Source organism: Bos indicus x Bos taurus, chromosome 5 (assembly GCF_003369695.1).
Source record: "Bos indicus x Bos taurus breed Angus x Brahman F1 hybrid chromosome 5, Bos_hybrid_MaternalHap_v2.0, whole genome shotgun sequence".
NCBI lineage: Eukaryota > Metazoa > Chordata > Mammalia > Artiodactyla > Bovidae > Bos > Bos indicus x Bos taurus.
Genome location: NC_040080.1, coordinates 37,016,911 through 37,044,280, shown reverse-complemented (window position 1 = coordinate 37,044,280; position 27,370 = coordinate 37,016,911). Strand labels below are relative to the sequence as shown.

The 27,370-nt window shown below is 38.7% G+C and overlaps 1 protein-coding gene across 1 annotated transcript in view; it reads left to right on the top strand.

Moving 5' to 3' along the window:
• ITPR2 (inositol 1,4,5-trisphosphate receptor type 2) overlaps window positions 1–27,370 on the top strand; it is a 589,478-nt gene that overhangs the window by 160,121 nt on the left and 401,987 nt on the right. The window contains exons 11-14 of the mRNA XM_027541575.1: window positions 11,876–12,027; window positions 16,349–16,448; window positions 16,957–17,117; window positions 25,654–25,795. Coding sequence (XP_027397376.1) covers window positions 11,876–12,027; window positions 16,349–16,448; window positions 16,957–17,117; window positions 25,654–25,795 — 555 coding nt within the window. The remainder of the gene's footprint in view (window positions 1–11,875; window positions 12,028–16,348; window positions 16,449–16,956; window positions 17,118–25,653; window positions 25,796–27,370) is intronic.

Here is a 27,370-nt window from a genome sequence, read left to right as displayed (position 1 = left end):
GATTTCTTTAAAAGCAATTTGTATGCGTGTTAAGTCACTTCAGTTGTGTCCTACTCTTTGTGACCCTGTGGACTGTAGCCCACCCGCGGGGCTCCTCTGTCCATGGGATTCTCTGGGCAAGAATACTGGAGTGGGTTGCCATTTCCTTCTTCAGGAAATCTTCCCCACTCAGGGATCGAACCAGTGTCTCTTATGTCTCCTGTATTGCAGGCAGATTCTTTACCACTAATGCCACCTGGGAAGCCCTAAAAGCAATTTAGTCATATATTTTGATATAAAATAGACAAAGTCTATAATACAATTTGGTAGGAATTTAGCCATCCCTTTTGGAATGAGCAGGTATTATTACTGCATCACCCAAAATTCTGCTGTTTGATGGAAACCATTGGAATAAAGTGATTACTGTTGTATATTGGTATGCAGATTTATGTTTTATGAGGATAATGATTATGGTGGTGATGAATCAAATCAGAATTTCTGGACCTGAGTCAGTCCTCTTTGACTCCTCTCTGCAAAATGATTATCATGTTTACAATAGAAATAAACGGAAGTATCAGGTCACTGATCCAGTAAAAACTTTAATTCGTGTCAAAATATCTTTAAATAGAGAAGTAGTTTTTTTTTTTTTTTTTAAGATAAATTGGATCTTTTGTTTGTAATTCAATTTTATCCCCTGGTATGGGCTTTTCTTGCCTCGATTTTCAAGTAGCTGTACCAGGATTGTTGGGCTCTTACCTTCTGATGACTTAGGAACACGCCATCAGTAGCCATGTTTAAAAAGCACAGTGTGTTCTTGTAAGCTTGTTTGTGCTCACAATGGTTCTAATCAGAGACCACCAGGAAAATATGCCTTCTTGAATAAATGGGGTTCATTACTCTTTGTACTCACACTGTGGGGAACTGTGGGGTATCTCAGTGAGCACGTGTTAGGAAGAACCTATTTTAGGGTTTGGGCTTATGCAATTGATTTTGGGGATGACTTAAACAGGTAAAGCTTTGCTGTGTATAGGAATGCTGTGAGGATGAAGAGGTGTCTTAATACATTTTATCTATGGGCAGGGTAGGTGAGATCCATGTCCTTGCTAAAGAGGCAGTAGTTGCTCATACTTGGTAGAGGAGAACAGGATCATCATTTTTTTTGTGGCTCGTACAATATTCACAATCTGTTGGTGTTCAGACATGGTTATGAAGTGGTGGTGTTTTGTCTTGATCCACTCCAGTCATTAAGTGGCCTTATCTAGTGTTGCTGTTTTGTGAAATTGTCCATATTCACCAGGCCCAGCTCGAGTGTCAGGCCAGCTCCTAGCAACTCCAAGGCCTGGCTCATATACCAGGCCAGCTGTTGGATGTCAAGGACTGTTTTTCTCCTTGTCAAGGTTTATTTCTGTGATATTCTGTATGGCTTCTTGAGCGTGGTGTAGAGACAAGAGAGCTCTGCTTTAGCACCACCATAAATTTGCGTAGCCTCAGACAAGTCAGGTAGCTTTCCTGAGACTCAGTTTCTTCACCGGTTTGATAGAATGAAGATGTTTGCCCTACATCCCTCACTTGCATGTCATGCGGATAAAAATCAAAGCAGGCGGATGGACAACTCATTGTGTAAAAGATGTCAGTAGGTTAAAAAAGTGTAAGTTGTTTCTCTTAAGAGGGCCTCATATCAAAGCTTCAAATTGTGTAGTTGAATTAAATCTTCTGTGCTCATCTTTTTTACACTCCATACCATTTGGAGATGCTATTGATGCTTCTGGGCAGAGATGAGGGGAAGAATATAGTGTGTGAAGGCTTATGGAGCCGCATAGAGCGTATAAATAAGTAATCGATCCATGGTGAAGTTCACTCTTTGTGTTAATCAAGCCTTAGACTTGCTAGATTTTGTTTCTTTGTATTCTGAAGTACAGTTTCTCTCCACCTCCTAAGCACCCTTCTGTTTAAGCAGTGTTACTAGTGATTCTTTAATTGCATACCACACAGGTGGATTTGCTTTTGCTGTAGAATTTTATGATTGGCTCTCATCTGTCATCAGAAGCACATCCAACTGGGACACTTGATTTCATTTTCTTTTCTGTCTAAAACCACTAGCTTGAGAGTAAATAAACCTGAGAATATGGAGCAGTAAAGCGAACAATATGGCTGCTCATTTTATACACCATTTACCACCTAGCAATAATGACGTTTCTGTCTAAGAAAGGAAACAGAGGAACATTTGGAGTGTAGCCTGTGAAAAATGAAATCTGTTTCCCAAAACAATGCTATCTCACCTCAGATCTAGGTTCCAGTAACACTGAATTCACTGTGACCATGCTAATTATTTTCTTTTCTAATTTTCCTTATGTTGCCTATTTAATATCCAGTTAATATTTTTCCTGTAATTCAGAAACCTTTATCAAGTGTTGCCTTCCATTTTTGAAGTTTCAAAGGTTAATGGATGGTGCTGCTGAAATGAGGCAGTGTGTGTCAGAGCTCCCATTAAGACCCAAATTGCTGTATTTATTCTACAAAGAAGCCTATTATTTCCAATCTTACAAATGTACAGCATCCACAGGGACCCTGTAAATATTGGAACTGTATCAAGCCCAGCTGGGAACCTGACAGTCATTAGTTTTTTTCTCCGTGAAAGCCTGCATCTTTTCAGATGGCTCTTTGAAGGGGACTTTTTGGAGGATAACACCACCCATTTTCACTTACTTTATTTCTGTGGAATGTGATCTGATTTTTTGAGGGAATGTCTTTTGTCTCTGCTGGGGATTCTCAACCCCAGAAATCCTGATATATTAATATTTGGGTTAGATCATTCTTTGGTGTAGGGGCTGTCCTTTGCATTGTAGGATTTTTAGCAGTGTCCATGGACTCTTCTCACTAGATTCCAGGAGTGGCCTTCCTGTTCTCTCCCCACCCAAGTGTGGCAACTAAAAGTATTTCTGTAAATGACCAAGTATCTCCTAGGAGCCAGATTGTCTTCCTTTGAGAACCATCAAAAACATACATGAAACAGAAATGTTCTAGGAAGCATGAAACTTTGCTGAAATAGACTTGAAACTTCTATAGATTTTTTCTTTAGGGGGACAGATTCTGAAAGAAGACCCCCTCCCAGTTCTTTGAGTATTACTATATATATTCATCAGTGGTAAGATGATAAGGAAAAGAAAGAAAAAAGGGGTCGTATTAGGAATTCGTTTGAGAGCACTTGATAGCGAAGGAACCCTGGCAAGAGAAGCAGTGTTTGCAGCTTTAACTGGCAGGGTTGTGTCTGTTACATAAAGTCTGCAGTGAGAGCCCCAGAGGGTCTGGACCCAGACACAGATGCCTGCACATCTTAGGCTGCAGTGGCTGCGCACAGGTCTGAATCAGCCCTGAAAACGCATACATTATTTCTTACCGAATGTCTCTGGCTCCTCACAGCAGAATCCCTACGTGATGTCTCTGCTAAAAATTCGATGACTCACAAATGAGTCAACAGAGAAGGTGTTACAGGAGGCTGCCTGCTGTTAAGCCCCGGCAGGGCCCCCGGGAGCTGGAGAAGCCAACGAGCCATTAGTATCCACTCTGGCTTCCCATACGGGATTTTCGACTTACATAGTCTGAGAGACGGTGTGCCTTTCCTTCCAAGTGTAAATGCTAGTTTTCTAAAAGCCCAGCAGACTAGGCTAACATTCTGAGGCCCTGCATGCCCTAAATTGAGAGAGTTTGGGAGAATGAGCTGATGTTAAATTTAACACCTGTTTAAGCTCTGTTGTACCGTAATGTATTTTCATGATGCAAAGAGGGAGAGAAGTGTGCTTCTGTAATTCTCAGCAGGGAACTAGTGTTTTGGGGTCTTTTTTTTTTCCTTTAAAGAGATGTGGGTTTATAAACAAAAGCCACAAGCACACGATTTTGAACAAAACTGTTTTTGTATTATGGGAATAAAGCTTTAATTTTCTTGTATATTGAAACTCAATCCATTCATTTATAAATTATATACTATAACTCATTATTCACATTTCATTGTTTAAAAAATTCCAAAGGGCTAGCTTGAAGTTTGCTATCAAACTGCTTATGACAGCTTGTTAAGCAAATTAACAGAGTACAAGAGATTAATAACAGAAAGGTTTAGACTACAGCACTGTTTTAAAAAAACTTCTAAATGTGTTAGAAGCTCCTATTCCCAAATAAACAACTGTCATGCTTTTATAAATGGGACTTATCTGTTCAGTAAAGCTTTTTATCCCCAAGGACCTAAGCAGATGATTTGGGGGTACAATATGCATTCCATTTATCCTGTGTAATTAAAGTTAAACCACAGGTCTTAAATAGTATGAGTAATTTAAAGTGAGCTTTTGGTTAATCCTAATAAGTGAGGTTTCTGTATGGCAAGGATTTTTATTGTTCACTGTAAGAGTGTCAAACTAGAGAGGTCTCTGATCACTCTTATCAGGATTCCACAGGGAAATATTACCAAGTGGGATATAATAGAAAGTGGGGTTTAGCTGCTCATGCTCAGAAGCCATTAAAGAGGCCAGGTTGGTAGAAACTGCTTTATTTCGGAGGCTGGCAACTGGTTGGGGATAGGGGGAGAGGACAGATGCCTGTCCAAAGCCAACTCCTCCCCGCCCCCAACCCTGTCCCCTTCCTCTCCCCGCCTCAACAGTCTGGAGGCAAGAGCTTTTATAGACAGAGGGAGGGGGCTACATGCAGAAACAGCACAGTCAATCCTGACAGTCATCTTAAAATCGGTCATTGGTGGTCTGATCAATATCATCTTAATTGCTTTAAGTACAGTTAATCTTCATTTCCAAGGTTGCTTTGTTTCCATTTCTTTGAGGCCAGTTCTCTGAATTGTGGCAGCTTATGTCATGGCCACAGTTTGGTCATCATGTAGTTAACTTCTTCCACTCTGTGTGAGTTTCAGTATCTGCAAAACAGCTCATAGACTATGGCTCAGAATATTATCTATAGCCCTTGAGGAGGAACTAAAGGTCCTTGACTCTGCTTAATGGCTAAACTATTATTATTTGGTCTCCTTTGACTGGTTTCCTTTGTTTCTGCATTCTGTTCTCACTTCAGTGATTAAACCTATTCTTTGGCTAAAGTTTTTCCATGGACAAAAGGCAGGCTGAGGACATGGGGGACAAGGACCATAGGGTCCTGCTCCATTTCAGTAGGAGGGCAGTCTCTAGGAACCTGGACCTGCTCTCCCTTTACATGTCCAGAAAATTCATTTTATTAGCTTTTCAAAAGAGGAAAAAGAGTGTAGACAGGAGGATTGGCTCCACTAAATGAATTCACAAATGACTGATGTATAATCACAAAGTCCTCTCTCAGCTCCCCGTCCTTGTGCTCAGTCGCTTATTCGTAGCCTACTCTTTGCAACCCTATGGACTGTAGCCCACCAGGTTCCTCTGTCCATGGGATTTTTCTGGCAAGAATACTGGAGTGGGTTGCAATTTCCTACTCCGGGGCATCTTCCCAACCCAGGGACTGAACCTGCATCCCTGCACTGCAGGCAGATTCTTTACACTGAGCTACTGGGGAAGCCCTCTCAGTTGCTGAGTAGACATGAAGCCTTGGGGCAGTTAGTGCATTTTCCCTGAAGGAAAGTCTCCATCAAAAGCTAAATTATGATGAGAAGATTGGTGTGCAGATAGCACAGATACCTTTCAGGGATATGGAATGCCTCCAGAAAGACTGGAATACTAATTTGTTGCATCTACATTGGCCTACAGTGAGAGAAACTGTCAAATACTTGTTTATTGACTCTCTGATATTTAGGGTACATGCTTATCTTCTGTTAATAAAACATTTCTTCAAATACGAAAGTGAAGTGTATGAAAGTTCATTGCTCAGACACGTCTGACTTTTTGCAATGCCGTGGACTCTAGCCCACCAGGCTCATCTGTCCGTGGACTTCTCTGGGCAAGAATTCTGGAGTGGGTTGCCTTTTCCTCCTCCAGGGGATCTTCCCAACACAGGGATCAATCCTGGGTCTTCTGCATTGCAGGTGGATTCTTTACCATCTGAGCTACCAGAGAAGCCCTTCTTCAAATATGGTTCAATACAATTGATTAGATTTTATTTTCCTTAGCTAAAATTGTGTTTTAATTGTGCCTTTTTGATACTACATTTAAGCCACTTGTCTCAAAAATCCTTTGAGTTTTTTTTTCCTACAACTGCCTGATCTCATCCTTTATTTCTGCATTCTTCCATTCTGAGGCAGTCTTCCCTCATGTGTATTAATAACACTCATTATGTTGGTGGTTCTTTCTTTTGGCTGCAATAGCATTGCCAAGTACAAAAAAGAGCTCTTTTATAATATTTCTTTGTGATTGTAATTCTCCTGATCTATTTCTCCCCAAGTTTTCATGTTATAATAAAAAAAGAATTTCCTTTTTTTCCTTTCAGAATTAGCATTTTCTCTTCTTAAATCTCCCCATTCCTCTTTCTCTGCCTTCTTCATTGTAGTGATTTTTATCTTCAATATCAGATGTCACCACCATTTTTACTATTGAGAAGGAGTTCCTGGTCGCATATGGTACATTCTACTGGGCCCTGTATAAGAGGATTGTGTAGATCTTCTTGAGACCTCGACTCAGTTATTTGGAGGCGGACAGAAGTGTGATTCCTGTGTCACCAGTACATTTCAGAGCCGCCAGGGAAAGCTACTTCCTTCATCCATATCTTAGTATAATATTTGGATTTTCATGTTGAGTTGGATGGCAGAGATAATGAAACAGTGTACTTTTGGGTTGGTTAGTTGGTTCTTTTATTCTTCCCTCCCTCCCTCCCTCTCTCCCTTCCTCCTCCTCTACCTCCCTGTCTCTTCCATCTTCCCTCCCTCCCCACTCTTTCCTTTCCTTTCTTCCTTCAACAGCTTTACTAAGTTATTATTCACATACCATAAGAATTATCCTAGAAGGTACAGTGTTGTGAATCTGCAACCACTATCTAATTTTAGAACATTTTTTAAATCACCCCCCACCAAAGAAAGTCTATATCTACTAGCAGCCCCTATCAACCCAGATCTACTGTCTCTTTGAATTTGCCTTTTCTGAATATTTCATATATGGAATTATACAATATATGGCCTTTAAGTGTCTGGCTTCTCTCACTTAACATAATAAAATGCATACATGTAGCATGTATCTGTATGTCATTCCTTTTCATGTCCAAATAATATTCCATTTGGTGCATGTACCATATTTTGTTTATCATTTGATGGGCTTTTGGCTTATTTCTGCTTTTCAGCTATTATAAATGAAGCTGTTATGAACATTCATGTGCAAGTTTTTGCATGGTCGTATACTTTCATTTCTTTTGGGTAGATACCTAGAATTAGAATTGCTGGTTCCGTCTGTGCTAAGTCTCTTTAGTCATGTCCACCTCTGTGCGACCCTATGGACTGTAGCCTGCCAGGCTCCTCTGTCCATGGGCTGCTCCAGGCAAGAATACTAGAGTGGGTTGCCATGCCCTCCTCCAGGGGATCTTTCCGACCCAGGGATTGAGTCCATGTCTCTTACATCTCCTGCATTGGCAGGCAGGTTCTTTACCACTAGCGCCACCTGGGAAGCCTAGAATTGCTGGTTATATGTTTAATATTTTGAAGAACTACCAAACTCTTCCTAAGCGGCTGCACCGTTGTGTGTTCCTCAGCAATATGGGGGGAGACTGAGTGTTACAGTCTCTCCACATCCTAACAGTTGTTATTGTCTGTTCTTTGACAATAACCATCCTAATACATTTTCCTATTTAGTAATGAGATTGAGCACTTTTGCAAGTATTTCTTGGCCATTTTTCTGTCTTCTGTGGAGAAATGTTGGGTCTCATCATTTGTTCAATTTTTAATTGGGTTATTTGTCTTTACAACTGTTGAGTTGTAAATGTTCTTTTTATATTCTGGATACAAGTCCCTTATCAGATATATAACTTACAAATATTTCCTCTCAGACTGTGTACTTTTTAATAGTTTTACTTATTTATTTTCAGTTGTCCTGAGTCTTCATCGCTGTGTGGGCTTTTCTCTGGTTTCAGTGAGCTGGGGCTCCTCTCTAGTTGCGGTGTACAGGCTTCTCACTGCTGCGGCTTCTCTTGTTGCAGAGCATGGGCTCTAGGGTGCTTGGGCTTCAGTAGATTCAGCTCCCGGGCTCTAGAGGATACGCTCTATAGTTGTGGCATACACAGACTGGGTTTTTTTAAAACAGGCATTTGTAAAGAGCATTTTAGATGCATAGCAAAATTCAGTGGAAGATACAGACGGTTCCCATATACCGCTGCCCACACGAAAGTACAGTGTCCCCTACCATGAGCATCCTTTACCAGAGAGGTACGTTTATTACACTGGTTAACCTGCCTTGGCTCATCATTATGACCCAAAGTCCATAGTTTACGTTAGGGTTCACTCTTGGTGTAGAACTTTCTATCTCTCTGATTAAAGTAGAATGACATGTATCCATTATAAAAGTATCATACAGAATAATTACATTGCTTTAAAAATCCTCTGTGTTTTTCCTACTCATTCCCCTCCCATCCCTGGCAGCCCTGATCTTTTTACTGTGCCATCATTTTGCTTTTTCCAGAATATCATACTGCCATATGTTTGAAGTCACACAGTATGTAGCTTTTTCACATTGGCTTTTTTCATTTTAACTATGCCTTTAAGGTTTCTTCATGTCTTTTCATGGCTTGATAGTTCATTTCTTTTTAGTGCTGAATAACATGCGATTGTTTGAATGCCCCACAGTTTATTATTCACTCACCTACTGAAAGGTGTTTTGTTTGCTTTTATGTTTTGGTAGGTATAAATAAAGCTGTGATGCAAGTTTTTGTGTGGACATAGCTTTTCAGCTCCTATGGGTAAATGACAAGGAGCATGATTGCCGAATCATATGGTATAGAGTGTGTTTCATTTTGTGTAAAACCATTGGAATGTCTTCCAAAGTGACTGTACCATTTTGCATTCCCATCAGTGATGAATGAGAGTTCATGTTGTTCTGCATCCTTGTCAGCCTTTGGTGTTGTCAGTGTTTTGGACTTTGGCCATTCAGTAGGTGTATATGGGATATCATTGCTGCAAGTGAGATCTAATTAGAGACTTTGCTGTTCCCTAATGACATTTGATATTGATCATCTTTTCATATATGTATTTACCACCTGTATGTCATCTTTGGTGAGGTATCTGTTCAGGTCTTTTGCCCTTTTAAGAATTCGATTAATTGTTTTCATATTATTGAATTTTAGGAGTTCTTTGTATATTTTGGATACCAGTCCTTTATTAAATATGTCTTTTGCAAGTATTTTCTCCCAGTCTGTGGTTTATCTTCTCATTCTTTTGACTGTGTCTTTCACAGAGCAGGATAAATTCGTTTTCATGGAAGCTTGATTATCAATCATTATTTTTCATTGAAAGTGCTTTTGGTGTCATATTTTTCTCACACATTCCTATTTTCCTTCTAGTGTCCACACTTCCCATTCCTTCCCTTATTTTGACCTCCTCATTCCAACTATTTTTCTTTCTTTAGACTCTTTCCCTCAACTGTCTTGAGAGTTGAAATACAGGAAATAAATGAAACTGTAGAAAGGCACAAAGGCTGCCTACATTTCAGTAGGGAATAATTAAAGACCAATGTTTTCATGATGCAAAGGAACACATTTCAAATAATAGAATTTCACTTGACTAGCTGCTGCCAGAGATTTATTTGGGAAGTAGTCTTTTTAGCTCACAGATGATCTATGAAGATCTTTCCCAAGCTTGAGATTTCATGAGCCTAAGCTATTATGTTACCCAGGCTGCCTTCTTTCCTAACTTGCTTGTCTGGCAAGGCCATTTTTATTGGGTTATTTAAAGACATTTAGGTTTTCTTCTCTCAAGATGGGATGGTGTTTTGCCCTTCAAAGACTTTTGTTTTCAGTTCACAGATTTCCATGCCCTCACTGCAGATGACTGTGAATTGGGTCTTCTGACCCATGAGAATTTTTTCAGAAACCTTAAAGAAGGTTGTTCTTTGAAGAGTGACTCACTCAATGTCTAAGGGCTGCAGATCAGGCCTCTGGCTTTGGGTGATATGGATTGAGATGTCTAGTTAAATTTGGAGTTGAGCATTCACTGCTGCTCTCACTGCTCCCTTCTCCTTCCTTTTCCCCTCTCCTTTCCCCCTTTTTATTCCCTCCTCCCCATCTCGTTCCCTTCTTTCTCCTCTCCTTTCTCTTTCCTCCCCCTCTTTCTCCTCTGGTCCTCCCCTTCTCCATCTTCTTTCTTTCTCTCCTTCCCTCATCTTTCATCTCCTGCAGGTAACTGCACTCATCTCTTTGTTTAAATGAAATAATGTTCTTCCTCTTTCTCAAATTTTTGTTGTAAGATTAGCAAGAACAACCAAGGAATGGTTTGGGTACCCTGAGAAGCTTTGTGTAAATTCACAAGTGTAATTTGCTTACTGTTTTTGCATTTCCTTCTTTCCTATTTCCCTAAACTTCCTTCTAATGTGTAGTAAGTTACCTGTTTTCTGATGAATACACATAGTTCATACTTACTGATAAGAAACAACTGTTATGGGGATTAAACTACCTGGGGAGAGTTTGCCAGACTCCTATCTTCATTTAAGTTTGAACTTGAATCTTTGTGGAGGGCCTAGAAGTGAAAGATGCCAAGAGCTACCAGGAACTGCTAGGCTGTGTGAGATTTAGCAGATAGCAATCCTGCTTCTACTTCGGACCCTGGCAGTTCCTCTGCCCATTTGTAGGTCAGTGGTGCTGCCAATTTGTGCACCATTTACAGAAAACACCAGCAAGAAATGGTAAGGATTTTCTGATCCAAGGACAATGATGCTCACAGCCTTGGGATGGTGCTTTAGGTGAACATTTTGGAATGATCAGGTGTAGTACTACATTGCCATGGCGACCTTGAAAGCAAAGCTTGTCTTTGGATATGAACTGCTCTCATTTACCTTCAAGCATCCCTTCCCTCCTATATTTTCTTTCAACTTCCTTTGATGGTACAATGACAGCCATCCTCTCTTATATTCAAATTTAGTTGATTTAATAAATATGTAGAAGTATTACCAAGCTTATAATTGCTGTATCCTGTTTTGGTTTTCTTATACATCGATCCTTCCATGGGACATAGGAACTTGGGGAAGTTCAAGAGAAAATGCATAATCATCAGTCTTGTGTTATTCTCTGCTTAAAATGGTAGAGATGTAGTGGAAATATTGGCTGAGTTTCATCATAAAGGCTTCTATTCCATTTGACTTCACTTTATTTGCCATTATAGTATCTTCTGGGATCTTCTAGAATAGCCAGTGAACTGAATGGGAATCCTGCTGTTGATTCCCCTTCACTCCAAGTTAATATCCCAATAGTGTTTTAGGGATTAGGCAGGAACTCTGAAACACGTCCACGCTTCCAGTTTATGACATCTAGATGATTCGGCACAGTTTCTTCTGTGTTTTTGTTTGCTTGGTTTGGCTGAGCTGTCTTCGTTGTGGTGTGTAGGTTTTCTCTAGTTGTGGAGCACGGGCTCTAGAGATTTCAGGCTCAGCCAGTGCAGTGCAAGGGTTTAGTTACCCTCAGGCGTGTGGAATCTTAGTTTCCGGACCAGGGATTGAAACCCACATCATCTACATTGGAAGGCGGATTCTTAACCTCTGGACCACTAGGGAAGTCCCTCTGTGTTTGTTTTAAATGTGGAATGCTCAAAATTACTACTGTGAAAATAGGTTTAATATCAGGGAAGGGCCCTAACTATTTTGACTGTTGCTGCTTTGATAATTTGCCCAGCTGAAGTCCTCTGGAGTGTGTGAACTAGGCATCACTATAATCCAATGAAGAAATACATGCAAATTTAAACTTCTCTCCCAGTTTAGTAACAAATCTAATAAACGTAAAAAACATTCTACCACCTCAACAGAGAGATGGGGATCTTCCAGCTTCAAAGAAGAAACGCCAGGCAGGGGAGAAGATCATGTACACTTTGGTCTCAGTCCCGCATGGAAATGACATTGCGTCGCTTTTCGAACTGGATGCCACGACTCTTCAGAGAGCAGACTGCCTGGTTCCAAGGTAAAAAAAAAACACACACACACAAAAAAAAAACAGGTTAAATAATGATGTCCCTTTGAATAATTTTACTGGTTGGTAAGGAATTAAAACCATAATTTTAATATAATTTTTGTGACAGCAAGAGAGCAAGTGTAAGTGAAAAACAAGTGTAAAAAATCATGCCTCTTTTATGAGTAGATTAACATGGTTGTTCTATTCTTAAAAATAAGTAAGAAATTCTGAAAAGTTTATAAGAATTATTTATTTCTACTGCTTGGATGTCCCGTGGTTACTAAAATGAAAAACAATCTAGAAGCATTTCCGTTAATACTTACGGCATTTTTATACTCCAGTAAAAATTAATTTTAAAATACTTATGACATTTTTATTATGTCAAATTCCAGATTTCATTCATTTATTTATTTATTTGTCCATTTGTTCATTTATTTAATCATTAAGTCAACAAATCTTTACTGAACATTGATTGCCTCCCAGGCATTGCCCTTGGCATGGGAAGGACAACTTTGAGCAAGCTGGTGATGAACTTAAATTCAAATGGGAGAGAGGGGTAATAGACAAATAAGCACGAACTATAAGGTCAGGTAATAAAAATGTTTTGAAGAAAAATTGAAGCATATGGAGAGTTCTATTATTAGGTATGAGACCTCTCTGATTTAGGACATTTGAGAAAAGATCTGAATGATTTGAAAGATCAAGCCCTCTCCATCTGGGATGGAAGTGTTTCAAGTAGCAGGAACATGAAATGGAAAAATATTGAAATTTGCTAGCTGTGCTGAAGGCCCAGCTAGAAGACAAGTAGACCTAAATGAAGAGGGGGAAGGAGGATTGTTAATGAGGTAATTGGTAACTTAGAATATTTTACATTCTTTTGTTCGGATTTGATGTTTTTTTTTTTTTTTTTTGGCTCACAGCTGTCTACCTTCCAACAATAGCACTAGGATGCAATCTGTAGATGGATAAAATTTTGCCTTTATTATTAAGTTTAATGGGATTGTTCTAAATTGTCCTTGATCCAGCATGCTTGTCCTTGGCCTTGGGCAGATCGCAGTGGTTAGATTGAATGTACATGCTCAAAATGCAGATGTTATTGTGCAGGTTACTTTCAGAGAAGGGAAAACGCTGCTCTACTGACACTGCCGGAAATCACTGCTCCTTGGGCTTCCTGGGCTGTTTCACAGCTGTTCTCACTCATGAGATATGTAGCTGAGTCTGTGGTCACACCACCCAGAACATGCCTGATCTTGGAAGCTAAGCAGGGTCAGACCTGTTTGGTACTTGGATGGGCGAAATGTAGCTGAATCTTGGCCTTGCATGAGCCATTTCTCTTTGGGCTACCAACAGAGATCTGTAAAGAGATCCACACTGAAGGTTTGACTTGATGCAAGTCGCTGACCTTCTTTTCTGAGTATGGCATCTTAATAAATCCTTGCTCTGACTACTCACTTTAGATTTTAACTCAGCAAACATAGAGCCCTTCTTGAACTCTAACGAAGAAAATTTGCTTAAGGAGAAGGTAGAAAGATCTCACTATATAGACAAGCCCCAGAGCCTTGCTCTATATGGCAGGGTTCATCTATTATTATTCAGAGCCGCTGAAGCCCTTCTCATTATAGAACAGATTTTTGTATTAACATATTCTTTGTCATTAGTTGTTTTAAAGCTTCTGCTAATGAACACTTAGTAATAACTACTATTGTAATATAACTCTGGAGCTCTTGCTGTGTGCTGAGCACTCTGTCAAGTTCTTTATAAATATCCTGGCAGCAATTCTAACAGATCAGAACTAAAGACTAGCTGTGCTGTGTGTGCTTAATCACTCAGTAGTATCTGACTCTTTGCGACCCCATAGCCCACCAGGCTCCTCTGTCCGTGGGATTTCCCAGACAAGAATACTGTAGTGGGTTGCCATTTCCTTCTCCAGGCGATCTTCCTGACCTAGGGATCGAACCCAGGTCTTCCACATTGCAGGCGAATTCTGAGCCACCTGGGATGAACTAGTTAATGCCTTGCTTTTCATGTCAGCTTTAAATTGGAATCACCTGTGCAGCATTTCGCCCTTTATGCTCTGGCCACAGGAAGATAAGTGAAATCACTTGGAGATCTTTAAAAAGTACTGATGCCTTCTCTGAGTCCCAGACATTCTGATTTAAATTATGTGCAGTGCAGCCTGGGCAACAGGCTGTAGAAGCTTTTCTGGTGACTCTAATGTGCAGCCAGGTTAGGGAACTACGGGCTTAGTGTGACTAGGTTGATCAATCAATGTCTAGCTCATGAGGTGGAATTTGATCCTGAAGAGTGTGAATTTGCAGTCTATACTCTTAACCACTATGATGCATACCTTCGTCTTTTATTTTTATTTATTTAAAAGATTTTTTTGATGTGGATCATTTTTAAAATCTTTATTGAATTTGTTACAATATTGCTTCTGTTTTATGTTTTTTTTTTTTGGCCTTGAGACATGTGGGATCTTAGCTTCCCAACCAGGGATCAAACCCATACTCCTGCATTGGAAGACAAAGTCTTAAGCCCTGGACTGCCAGGAAGTCCTCCCAATGTCTTCATATTTTAGACATTCAAATTACATAAAGATTCTAAGAAAGGATTTTTGTGGTGTAGGTCCTAAGGAGTTATTCATTTCTAGAATTGTTAGAAACTGCAAGTTGTTATGGCTCAAATGTGGCCTCAGTTTGGAACTCAGCCATCTAGGTTGACTCCATAAGCATCTATAGGAAGAGTGCAGGGGTAAGAACGACCATGGAGCTGGTCGTTCTCCAGCTATGGCCCCACTTTCCAGATGCTTAAAATACAATGGTGAGGATAATTGAGTCCAAATGACATCTCCTGTGTAATTCCATGCAGAAGATAAGTGGTATCACAGAGGTATTACAGCACCACCTTGCTGATTATTTGGACAATGACCGGACCTTTGCTGTTCTAGATTTTTGAAACTCAGTCTCTATCTACTTTTATGAATGAGCAGAACCATGGTGTTTGAGACTAAATCTCTTTCCCTGAAGCCTTTTTTTTTTTTTTGGTTTCTCTTATTGGCCTTAATGCTTTCTGCCTTGTATTATAGGGATTTATCTTATCTTTCCTTCTGAACTTCTTGCAGCTTGAAGCAGAGAACTTACCACAATGGTTTTCTTTTAATGGACACTTTATTCATTTTGTTTAACAAATGATAATAAAAGTTTCACTGAAAATGATAATATTTGAGCTGGAGGAAGCTCTAGCTGTTCTTTCTCATACACTCTTTCATAATTCACCTATCATTGGTTCTTACTATTGCTGGAACATGAATTAGCAAATATGGGACCATTGCTCCTAAGGGAAATACAGAGTTAGGTTCCTGCAAGCTTCTGGACACAGTATTTTTGTCAATCAGTTAATACTCAACCTTGTTTTTTATGTGTTTTTGGTTAAAGACACCTCACTTAATATATACTTTTGGTTCGTGAACACTGAATTCATGACCAGCAGCCCTATAACTCATGCCTGGATGAAGCTTCTCTGTCATTAGTATTTTCTCTGTAATGCACGTCACAGCTTTGCTCTACAGGAACACAAGACCGCACTTCAGCACTACACTTGGGGCTGTTTTCAACAGTGAATTCCCCAATGACAGTGAAATCATGGTAATATACAGACCACGAAAAGACACTTGGTGACAATTCAAGAGCAGAAACGAGAAGGCAGAGCGTCACCTTGTTCAGCCTCACTGGGGATGTGAATGGCAGGGAATCAAATTTTTTGCCACTCTATGCATGTCTGAGAAAGACTGCCAAAGTTCCCCCAAGAATTGATTTTGGGGGTAGAGATAATTTGTCACAAGTACATAATCTGCAATTACTGAGGATCGACTACACTGTATATTTGCATGTGCAAATGGTTAAACCACAGAAGGGACTACAGTGAGACAGCCATTATAACTGAGATGGTCACAGTCAGTGCTTCTTACCTTTGTATACATCAGAATTTCCTGGAGAGGCTGGTAAAATACTCACTGTTGGACCTCAGGCTCAGATTCTCTGATTCAGTGGACTGGGATAAAACCTTGGAATTTGTATTTCTAACTAGTGTCCAGGTGATGCTGATGGTGCTGGTCCAAGGTCTAGATTTTGAGAACCACCGGCCTAGGTAATAATACTGCATGCTTTGAAATAGTCTGTAGTCAGATTTTCCCTTAAAATGTGACTGATCTATACTCACTAATTGCCTAAAATATATTTATATTCATATCATGTATGAAATTGTTAAATATGTTAATGTTAAGTGTGTTAATTTTTTATAAACCATTTTTTAAATATTATTTTTCTTTTAGGAACTCATATGTGCGGTTAAGACATCTATGTACAAACACATGGGTAACCAGTACTAGCATCCCCATAGACACGGATGAAGAGAGGCCTGTTATGTTGAAGGTAAATGTTTCTGAGAATGGTTTACTTTTCATCCAGATGTTGTATGAATAGGATTAGGGGATGACTGACATGTTCTTACAACTGCACTTTGTCAATATTAGAGATTGTTGCACTGGATTTCATCAAGGACTCATGCGCACCAGTCAGGTCACTGCAGGGCTGTGATTCAAGAAGATGCAACAGAGATACCAAGAGAATGGGAGCAGCATGTAGGAAGGGAAGAAGATTCCAGAAGGGCATTTCCTCTCCTCTGTTGAAACTGAAGCAAAGGGCAAGGGTAAAAGGGAAACATTGCCAGTCGGGCTTTGAGAACAAGGCAGGAAACGGGCAGGAGAGATCTGTGTCTCTACAGCTTTTCATAGTGGGCTATGCTTGTAGGAATTGTTGTGTTTGGATCATCTACTTCTGTTTTGTACCTCTTCTGCAGTACTAAGATGTGTTAGTACTTCAGGAGTATTGCATCATTTTTTAATAAAGCAACTAATCTTAATGGAAAAACACATTGCAGATTGGAACTTGCCAGACAAAAGAAGATAAAGAAGCATTTGCCATTGTGTCTGTCCCACTGTCCGAGGTCCGAGATTTAGACTTTGCCAATGATGCAAATAAAGTGCTGGCGACTACAGTTAAAAAGCTGGAAAATGGCACAATAACCCAGAATGAAAGGAGGTTAGTAATTTTCTAGAATGACTTTTACTTATTTATTTATCATTCATATTTTTAAATTAATTTATTTAATTAGAAGCTAATTACTTTACAGTATTGTGGTGGGTTTTGCCATACATTGATATGAATCAGTCACGGGTGTATATGTGTCCCCCATCCTGAACCCCCCTCCCACCTCCCTTCCCATCCCATTCCATCCCTCTGGGTTGTTCCAGTGCTCTGAGTGCCCTGTTTTATGCACTGAACTTGGACTGTCATCTCTTTCACATATGGTAATACATATGTTTCAATGCTATTCTCTCAAATCATCCTACCCTCGCCTTCTCCACTGAGTCCAAAAATCTATTCTTTATATTTGTGTCTCTTTGGCCGTCTCACATATAGGGTCATCGTTACCATCTTTTTAAATCCCATATATATGTGTTAATATATTGTATTGGTGTTTTTCTTTCTGACTTACTTCGCTCTGTATAATAGGCTCCAGTTTCATCCACCTCATTAGAACGGATTCAAATATGTTCTTTTTAAAGCTGAGTAATATTCCATCATGTATATGTACCACAACTTTCTTATCCATTCATCAGCCAGTGGACATCTAGGTTGCTTCCATGTCTTGGCTATTGAGAACAGTGCTGGGATGAACATTGGGTACATACTTCTCTTTCAGTTCTGGTTTCCTCAGTGTGTATGCCCAGCAGGGGGATAGCTGGGTCATATGGCAGTTCTGTTTCCAGTTTTTTAAGGAATCTCTACACTCTTCTCCATAGTGGCTTTCCTGTTTTGCATTCCCTTTTTTCCATACCCTCTCCAGCATTTATTGCTTGTAGACTTTTGGATAGCAGCCATTCTGACTGGTGTGAAATGGTACCTCGTTGTGGTTTTGATTTGCATTTCTCTAATAATGAGTGACATTGAGCTTCTTTTCATGTGTTTGTTAGCCATCTGTATGTCTTCTTTGGAGAAATGTCTTTTTAGTTCTTTGGCCTGTTTTTTGATTGGGTCGTTTATTTTTCTGGTATTGAGCTGCATGAGCTAGAGTAACTTTTAAATCATCAAGAGTCAGTTGTGAACTCTTGCAATAGCTCTCAGGTGAATGAATGACTCTAAGGAAATACGTAGAATGGTCTCCATGGCAGCACACCTGCTTCTCAATGAGCAGATCCTGGTGCCTAAATGAAAATAGTAACATTAAAATCTGGGGAATGTTTACATTTTTCTATTTTAGTTTGGCTTGAACACAGTTGTTTTGAGTTACTTTCTGACCTTTCCTTTTAAATGTTTCATAAGAGATGCCTTTTGATGCACTTGATTTGATATTTGGGTTTGGAGTTTTAGAAGCCCTAAAAGTTTTATGCTTTTTTGTTCTTATTTATTCAAGATACATTTCTCTGCTCAAGTCCCACAAAGCAAACATGTTATATAATACCAGCAAACAGTCTGCAAAAGTGTAGCTTTCTGCCCTTGTAACTCGCTCAAAGACACTCGAAGAAACTAGATCTTTGATTCCTCCACTCATTCTGTTTTGGAAATGAGTAAGAAAGAGTGATACTGATAACCATCAGTCATTTCATCCCTACTTTATTTGGTACTATGTTAGGTACTGTAAATATATTTCTCTAGTCCTTCAAACAACCTTGATATGGACATTATTCCCATTCTACATAAAGGATAATTGAAAGTTTAAGCCAATCAGGTAAGGTCACACTGTAAATGGGGGATTTAATCATGTGTGTTTTTAAAGTCCATAGGTTTCCAATACACCAGAGCGCAAGCATTCTCTGTATTTATCCACTTCATGGTCTGCTATATACCTTTCAATTTGAATAAGAAAAATAAGAAATTATCAATTTCCCAGGCATTCACACACTGAAATTCTCATGACAGCTGGTGAAATGATAATTAGTATCAGTTCAGTTCAGTTGCTCAGTCGTGTCCGACTCTCTGAACCCATGGACTGTGGCACGCCAGGCATCCTTGTCTATCACCAACTCCCAGAGCTTGCTGAAACTCATGTCCATTGAGTCAGTGATGCCATCCAACCATCTCATCTCTGTCATCCTCTTTTCCTCATGCCTTCAATCTTTCCCAGCATCAGGGTCTTTTCCACTGAGTTAGTTCTTCACATCAGGTGGCCAACATATTGGAAGCTTTCAGCATCACTCCTTCTGATGAATATTTACGACTGATTTCCTTTAGGATTGACTGGTTTGATCTCCTTGCTTTCCAGGAGATAATTGATATAAGCATTTTGAAACATAGTTTGACAGTAAGGAGCAAAGTTTAAGGAAGCAGTTACTCCTCGTGTAAGTGGAATCATGCGGTGTTTGTCCTTCTATGACTGGTTTATTTCACAAAGCAGGTTCACTCATATTGTCATATGTGACAGGATTTCCTTGTTTGTTAAAATTGTGTAGTATTCTTAGGACAGTTTGCTCACAGTGGCAATGCAGCCATGAACAGCACAGGCTCCATTCACATCTTCATGCAATTTACGGGCTTGAATATTGGTTCCAGTTCCCTGAGATAGGAGCTCAGAATCTAGAGCAGGGGCCATCCAACATGTGATCACCAGATCAGATGTCCTTCTGATACAGAGTTAATATCTTCCTATAGCAGTCTCATTTCCCTTTGAATTTTTTTTCCTTTTTATTTTTTTAAATTTTATTTTATTTTTAAACTTTACAATATTGTATTGGTTTTGCCAAATATCGAAATGAATCCACCACAGGTATACATGTGTTCCCCATCCTGAACCCTCCTCCCTCCTCCCTCCCCATACCATCCCTCTGGGTCGTCCCAGTGCACCAGCCCCAAGCATCCAGTATCGTGCATCAAACCTGGACTGGTGACTCGTTTCATACATGACATTATACATGTTTCAATGCCATTCTCCCAAATCTTCCCACCCTCTCCCTCTCCCACAGAGTCCATAAGACTGTTCTATACATCAGTGTCTCTTTTGCTGTCTCATACACAGGGTTATTGTTACCATCTTTCTAAATTCCATATATATGTGTTAGTATAGTGTATTGGTGTTTTTCTTTCTGGCTTACTTCACTCTGTATAATAGGCTACAGTTTCATCCACCTCATTAGAACTGATTCAAATGAATTCTTTTTAATGGCTGAGGAATACTCCATTGTGTTTATGTACCACAGCTTTCTTATCCATTCATCTGCTGATGGGCATCTAGGTTGCTTCCACATCCTGGCTATTATAAACAGTGCTGCGATGAACATTGGGGTAACGTGTCTCTTTCCCTTCTGGTTTCCTCAGTGTGTATGCCCAGCAGTGGGATTGCTGGATCACAGGCATTTTACTTGCTTGATATTCCTGTCTTGACACCAGCTATCCTTTGTTTGTGTTTGAGTAGATGCCTTTTTTCGATATCCATTTGTTTCAGATTTGCCAGTCATTTTGCTTTGTTAATGTCTTGTGAGCAGGCAAGAGCTGGATTTTAAAAATATAATCTGATAGTCTATTTGAATTCGCTAACGTTTAATTACCTTGATTTGTTAAATAATGTGTTTGGACTTATTTGAATACCAATGGGTATCATATTTTGTTATATTCTTTCTCCTGTATAGCTTTTTTTCTTTTCCCTCTTCTTTCTTCCTTTCTGTTGGAGTGGTTAAGTTTGTATTTTCTCCCCATTTTTACTTTTCTTCTGGTTTAGAAGCTATAGATCCTGTTCCTATTCTTTTGCAAGTGCCCATATGGTCTTGTCATACATTTCAGCTATATCTTCTTTTTCACACAACTTGAAAATATTTCTTTCTCTCGTGGGAGAAAAATACTTCAGAATGCTTTGATTATTCTCTGCTATTCTACTTCCCATCTTTTTTTTAGGGGGGCAATAGTTGTCTAGACGCATAGTTCTGAGTTTATTCTTTAAATTACTTATGTCATCTAAATTATGATGTATCACTTTTTTCCTGAAAATTTAGTTCCTAAAATTATTTTTCAGTTATTAATTATATTTATGAATGTATTTTACCTTTTGTTCTACTTGCTTTTATTTCTTGCATTTCAGTCCTCTCTGGGTTCACTTTTCTTTTTGCTGAAATTTTTTCTTTAGTCTGTTCAATGAGGTTATAAATCTTATGAATCTTTATCTGGGGATGTCTTTATTTTACTTCCTTTTTAAACTGATACTTTATGTATGAAATGCCAGCTTGACAATTCTTTTTCTTTAGTATTTTAAAGTTTTAACAATTATTTTCTGTTGTATCTTGCCATTAAGAATTATTATTCTTTATTGGCATTTTTGCTTACTTTCTGATAATTTTGTAGATTTTTTCTTTTGTCTTTGATGTCCTAAAGTTTCACTACAATGTGTTTACAAGTAATTTTTAATTTTATTTTTCCCACTTGACACTTAGGATATACTTTTAATCAGAATACTTATATTTTTATTCAATTCTGGAAAATATTCAGCCATCTTCCTTCAAATATTTATCTTTTCCTCTTACCTCTCTTCTGGAACTCCTATTAGATGGGTGTTGAATCCTCTTAATTCATCTCCCTTATCTCTTAACTTTCCTTTTATAACTTGCCTTTTGAAATCTGTCCTGCTTCCTAGATTGATTTTTTTGATACTGTCTATAAGTCACCACATTTTCTTAGAATGTGTGTGTAGTATTTTACCTTCATGAATTATATTTTTATTTAAATGATTATAATTTTGTTTCTCAGATTTCTATTGATTCTTTTGCATAGCCACATTTTCTTCATTTGTATCTGCCCTCTTTTAGGTATATTGTCTTCTTTGGTATATAATTGTTTTCTTAACTCTTTGAGGATTGGAAACACACTGATTTAAAAGTTATTTTGAAATTGTACTGTTACTTGCATTTTTTTGGTGATGAAGTGCCTCCTGGTTTTTCAGTATGATGGATGGCTTTCTTAATGTCAGTTTTTCTCTTGTGCTTTGAAATTTAAATATGCAGGTTCTTCTTGAGTGGAAATATTTTTCTTATTCTCTCTCTGCATTCTCTCATCTTCTTTATTAGTTTTATGGTTGCTTCCACCTTGCTCATCTCAACAAGTCCAGAGCCCGATCTGATACTGAGGGCTGAGAATTTGTGTCCCCCGGTAATTTGAGGCTTTGGCCATGGAGATTGCAGGTGGTTGAGTCCAGTCCTGTCTGTGTGCTTCCTCTCTTTCCTCCTATCACTCACGCACTGCACAGCCGGGACTGGAACAGGGGTCACAATACGTGTAGGGTTCCTTTAAGAGATGGAGACACCTTGCTTTAGTCTCTGCTTTTGTGTCTTTAGTTTAGTTCCCTGCCATATGCTTTCGGTCCCCGTTGTCTTGCCAGTACTGAATATTATCCTTGCTCATCACTGTGCTTCTTATTTCGTTCCTGGTTTTTGTTGTTTTTTTAGGTATGTCTTTTTTAAATATATATTTTGTTTATCATGGGTGCATATGATAAAATTCACACAAAAAGTTTTTAATAAAAGGAAATTAATAAGTTTGAGTGATTAAAGGACCTGCGTTTGCCTACAATGCAGAAGACCTGGTTTCAATTCCTGGGTTGGGAAGATCTCCTGGAGAAGGAAATGGCAACCCACTCCAGTACTCTTGCCTGGAAAATCCCATGGACGGAGGAGCCTGGTAGGCTGCAGTCCATGGGGTCACAAAGAGTCGGACACAACTGAGCGACTTCACTTTCACCTCCCAGTACAGAATTGTAATTTGGTCTAAACTGAAAAAATCAGTTTTATTTGCCACAGATGGGATGCTTGAGGTGAAAAGACAAAAATAAGGTTTCAACAGTTTTGGAGGTCAAAAGAGAAGACTCATTTTCTTGACTATCATTGCCTCATCATTAGGGGAGGTGGGCTCTGCAAATAAGGTTAATGTATAGTCATTCTCAGTCAAGACTGTTAATTTTCTTCATCATCATTCCATTAGCTATCACCAGTTTTTAATTTATTTTTAATTGGAAGATAATTGCTTTACAATATTGTGTTGGTCTCTGCTGTACAACATTGAGAATCGGTCATAACTATATATGTGTGTATATATCCCCCTTCCTCGTGAGCCTCCCTCCCAGCCCCCCATCCTTCCCCTCTAGGTCATCCCAGAGCACCAGGCAGGGCTCCCTGTGTTATGGAGCAACTACCCACTCTATCCGTTTTACATATGGTAGTGTATATATGTCAAAGCTACTTTCTCCATGTGTCCTACCCTCTCCTTCCCCTGCTGTGTCCACAAGATCATTCTCTACATCTGCATCTCCACCATCATTCATTTGTAAGCCATCTGGAAGAGTTTGAAGCAGAGGCATTTGTAGTTGCTCCCAGAGTTGCACTTTCTTAAATAACTAAACATCTGAATACAATATCCTCTAAACAGCAAGAGAAAAAAAAAACAAACCCAATACTTCTAAAAAGAAAATGCGATATATTTATGCTTGGACTGGACTTGTAAATTGAGCCCTTGAAGCTCAACTCAATTTTAGTTTGCTGAAGAAGTCTGAGCTCAAAATAAATATTTTATTATTGCTGTTAAGGACAACAGAATAATTTAGAAGATGTTGAGTCACAATTTCGAAAGAAATTCACACCACATTTTGATGTGTAGAAATCATGTTTTACATTTCTGTGGGTGCCCCTAGAAGCTATGTCAGTGAATCCTATTCCTAAGACATTTTGTCGAAAAGAAACAGATGGGGTTAAAATTTAAAATAGGCACACAAGAAAACATATCTCTGGAATTTGGAGTAAGTTTATGAACTTTGGAGGTGCGCTGAATTTGGATGTGGTGGCTAAATTCTGGATTATAGGTTTATCCACTTGGCTCCACTCCCTTGCAAGAGTTGAATCTGGAGGTAAGATCAAGGTGCTTCATAACGGAATACATTCCGCACTTTTCTAGAGTCACTGAATCTCTTAAATTGTAGTTCTTTTGTTGATGTGATCTTGATTGATCATTCTAATAACAGTGAATAATTATGCTGATGTATATGGATAAAGCTTATTTATTGAAATATAGTTGATTTACAATGTTGTGTTAGATTCTAGTGTAAAGTGATTCAGTTATATATAAATATATTCGTTTTCATTATGGTTTATTATAGAATGTTGAATATGGTTCCCTGTGTTTTTCAGTAGGACTTTGTTGTTTATCTGTTTTATATATGGTAGTTTTTATCTGCTAATCTCAAACTCCTAATTTATTCCTCCCCCACCCTGTGCCTGTTTTTGTAACCATAAGTTTGTTTTCCATGTCTGTGTTTCTGTTAAATGTTAAAACATTGTAAATAAATTCATTTGTGTCATATTTTAGATTCCACATACAAATGATATCATATGGTATTTGTCTTTTTCTGTCGGACTTGAACTTCACTTAGTAATGGTAATCTCTAGGTCCATCCATGTTGTGGCAGATGATACTATTTCATTCTTTTCTGTCTGAGTAGCATTCCATCATGCATCTATATGACATCTTCTTGGATAAAGTTTACTTAAATATTTGTTGGATAGTTTTTGTAGTATTAAAAAATTCATATATGATGCAGTTCCCTGGTGGTGTAGTGCCTGTATGAATTTTACAAAAAAGAGTCACACAGGAAATGATAAACCGCAGGAAGGAGGAAGAAGAAAGCTAAGGGAGGAAGGTGCCAGATGCCACTAATGTTCAAGTAATAGTTAAAAAAAATAGCCAAAATGTAGAATTAAAGGTAAACATTAGTGTATGATTTTAGGGTGCTATGATTTGTATAGATCAGTTAATACTTTCAGAACAATTTAGAGATATGATGGCTTGCTCTTGTCTCTCTTTGCAGGTCATTTAAGTTTTTCCTATTCTGTACAGAGAGAAATTGTAATGTGGTAAAGATTAGAAAATGTAGTTGAGTTGATAATAAAAAAGAACAAATTTGAGTTTAAGAATTTAGTTTAGCTGTTCTCTCATAAAGCCAAAATACCCTTCTTTGTGAGTCAGTCATGAAAAAGCATCTGCTGATGGGTGTTATCCTCTCAACACCTCTGATTTTGGGACTCATGGGGTTTTTTTTCATAATTGTCTTTGCAAATACTTGATTAGAGTTGGAGGTAGGAGTAGGGGTTGGTGGAACTGAAGAAGGGATGCTCTTTGCAAAGATTTAAGTAAATGGGAAAAGGCAATGGCACCCCACTCCAGTACTCTTGCCTGGAAAATCCCATGGATGGAGGAGCCTGGTGGGCTGCAGTCCATGGAGTCGCCAAGAGTCGGACATGACTGAGCGACTTGACTTTCACTTTTCACTTTCATGCATTGGAGAAGGAAATGGCAACCCACTGCAGTGTTCTTGCCTGGAGAATCCCAGAGACCGGGGAGCCTGGTGGGCTGCCATCTATGGGGTCGCACAGAGTCGGACACGACTGAAGTGACTCAGCAGCTAATTTAAGTAAATATTTACTGTATTAGTTATTTCATTAAATGATTTTTATTATAAAATACTTTTACTTTTTAATGTTTTAGTGCTTATTTACAAATATTTCCAAGATTAAGCACACCATAATATTTCCCTTTCTTTTTATGATAGGTTTGTAACCAAGTTACTGGAAGACCTTATCTTCTTTGTTGCTGATGTACCTAACAACGGACAAGACGTTCTAGACGTGCTTATCACCAAGCCAAACCGAGAACGTCAGAAGTTAATGAGGGAACAGAACATATTGGCACAGGTGACTTTGCATATTTTATCTTTTGAATTATAGTATCAGGAAAGTTCTTGTATTAGTTACCTATTGATGTATAACAAATTACCCCTAAACTTAGTGTCAAAAGCCAGCAGATACTTAGGTTTTCTGTGGACTAGGAATCTGGGGGTGGTTTAGGTGGGCAGTTCTTGCTCATGGTGTTTCACAGGCTGCAGTCAAGGTCTTGGCTGGGTTGTGGTCATCTCGAGGCTCAAACAGGGGAGGATTTATTACTCAGCTCACTCACTTGGGCCTCTCCACAGGGCTGCCTCAAGACCAGGCAGGTTGTGTTCCTTAGAAGTGAGGGATCCAAGACAGAAGAAGAGAGGGCCTCCAGGTGGAGGTCATAGTCTTTTTGTAACCTCATCTTAGAAATTCTAATATCTCATCATTTCTACCTTGTTCTCTTAGTTAGAAGTGAGCCAATAATTACAACTCACAGTCAATAAGACAGGATTCCATAAGAGAGTAATTCCAGGAGGCAGGGTTCACTGAGAGCTATCTTGGAGACGGCCTGCCACAGACCTCTGAAAAACCTACATGGTCAAACTGTTTCCAGAAAACATGCTGTAATAATGTTCTAAGTAGAATTTCCAGGGGAGCTTGGAAGCTGCCATTTCCATCTGCTTCCTCCTCTTCCCCCATTTTCCCCTCAAAAAGTAGGGCAGTCTATTCATTAGTCACAAGTGCTCTTTACAGTATTCTAGTTTTTTCCCTGGAAGTCTAGAAATGCTCCTATGCTATGTCTTCCTGAAGTTGTTCATCATGTGCCGGCAAATTAATTTACTCCCTAATACTATGCACGTTTGGACATGCCTACCTTCGTGCATTCTTTTTATTCTGTTAATTGCTATATAAGTAATGGGCTTCTGCCTTAACTGTGGACTGTAGGAAGATCCTTAAAAAATAAAATTTATGTTATTAATATACCTGCTATTGTAGAGTTGGGAAAGGAAAATAGTAGACATTATCAGTTAATATTCTGTAGCTGATTGTCAGAATATATAAAATCAACAGTTTTCTCAAATAAAATAAAGGTTGCAAATCTAATGAGACAAAGTCTTTTCTAACATTAGCATTTCTTTTGTATAAAACATTTGATTTCAAGGACTTTTAGAACCTTGAATGATTTATTATTTCAACCAATATATGTCAAATATTTTACTTCAGTATAATAAATAGAAAATTCACAGTTTAGTGAATATAGAATTATTGAAGAAACTTTAATTCATATTTTATTTCATGGACTACAGAGGATAATTCTGCTTTCTTGTATGACTCCTCATGTCTTTGCCTAGGTGCTCTTTTATAAATAATTTACTCATCCTGCCAGTTCATCTCCAGGTGATCCTACCTGCTGTCTTCTTGCCTAAAAAGAGTCACGCTCCTCAATGCTTTTTAAATACTTCCCAACTGCTAATTTTCTTACAAGAAGAATCTGAGTCACTGGGTATCACCAGGTGCCCATATGGCTCCTTATTTGTTTTGAATGCTGATACATTCATTGATTTGGTCACATCTTTATGTATACAAATAATAAGTTAATTCTTTTACTAAGAG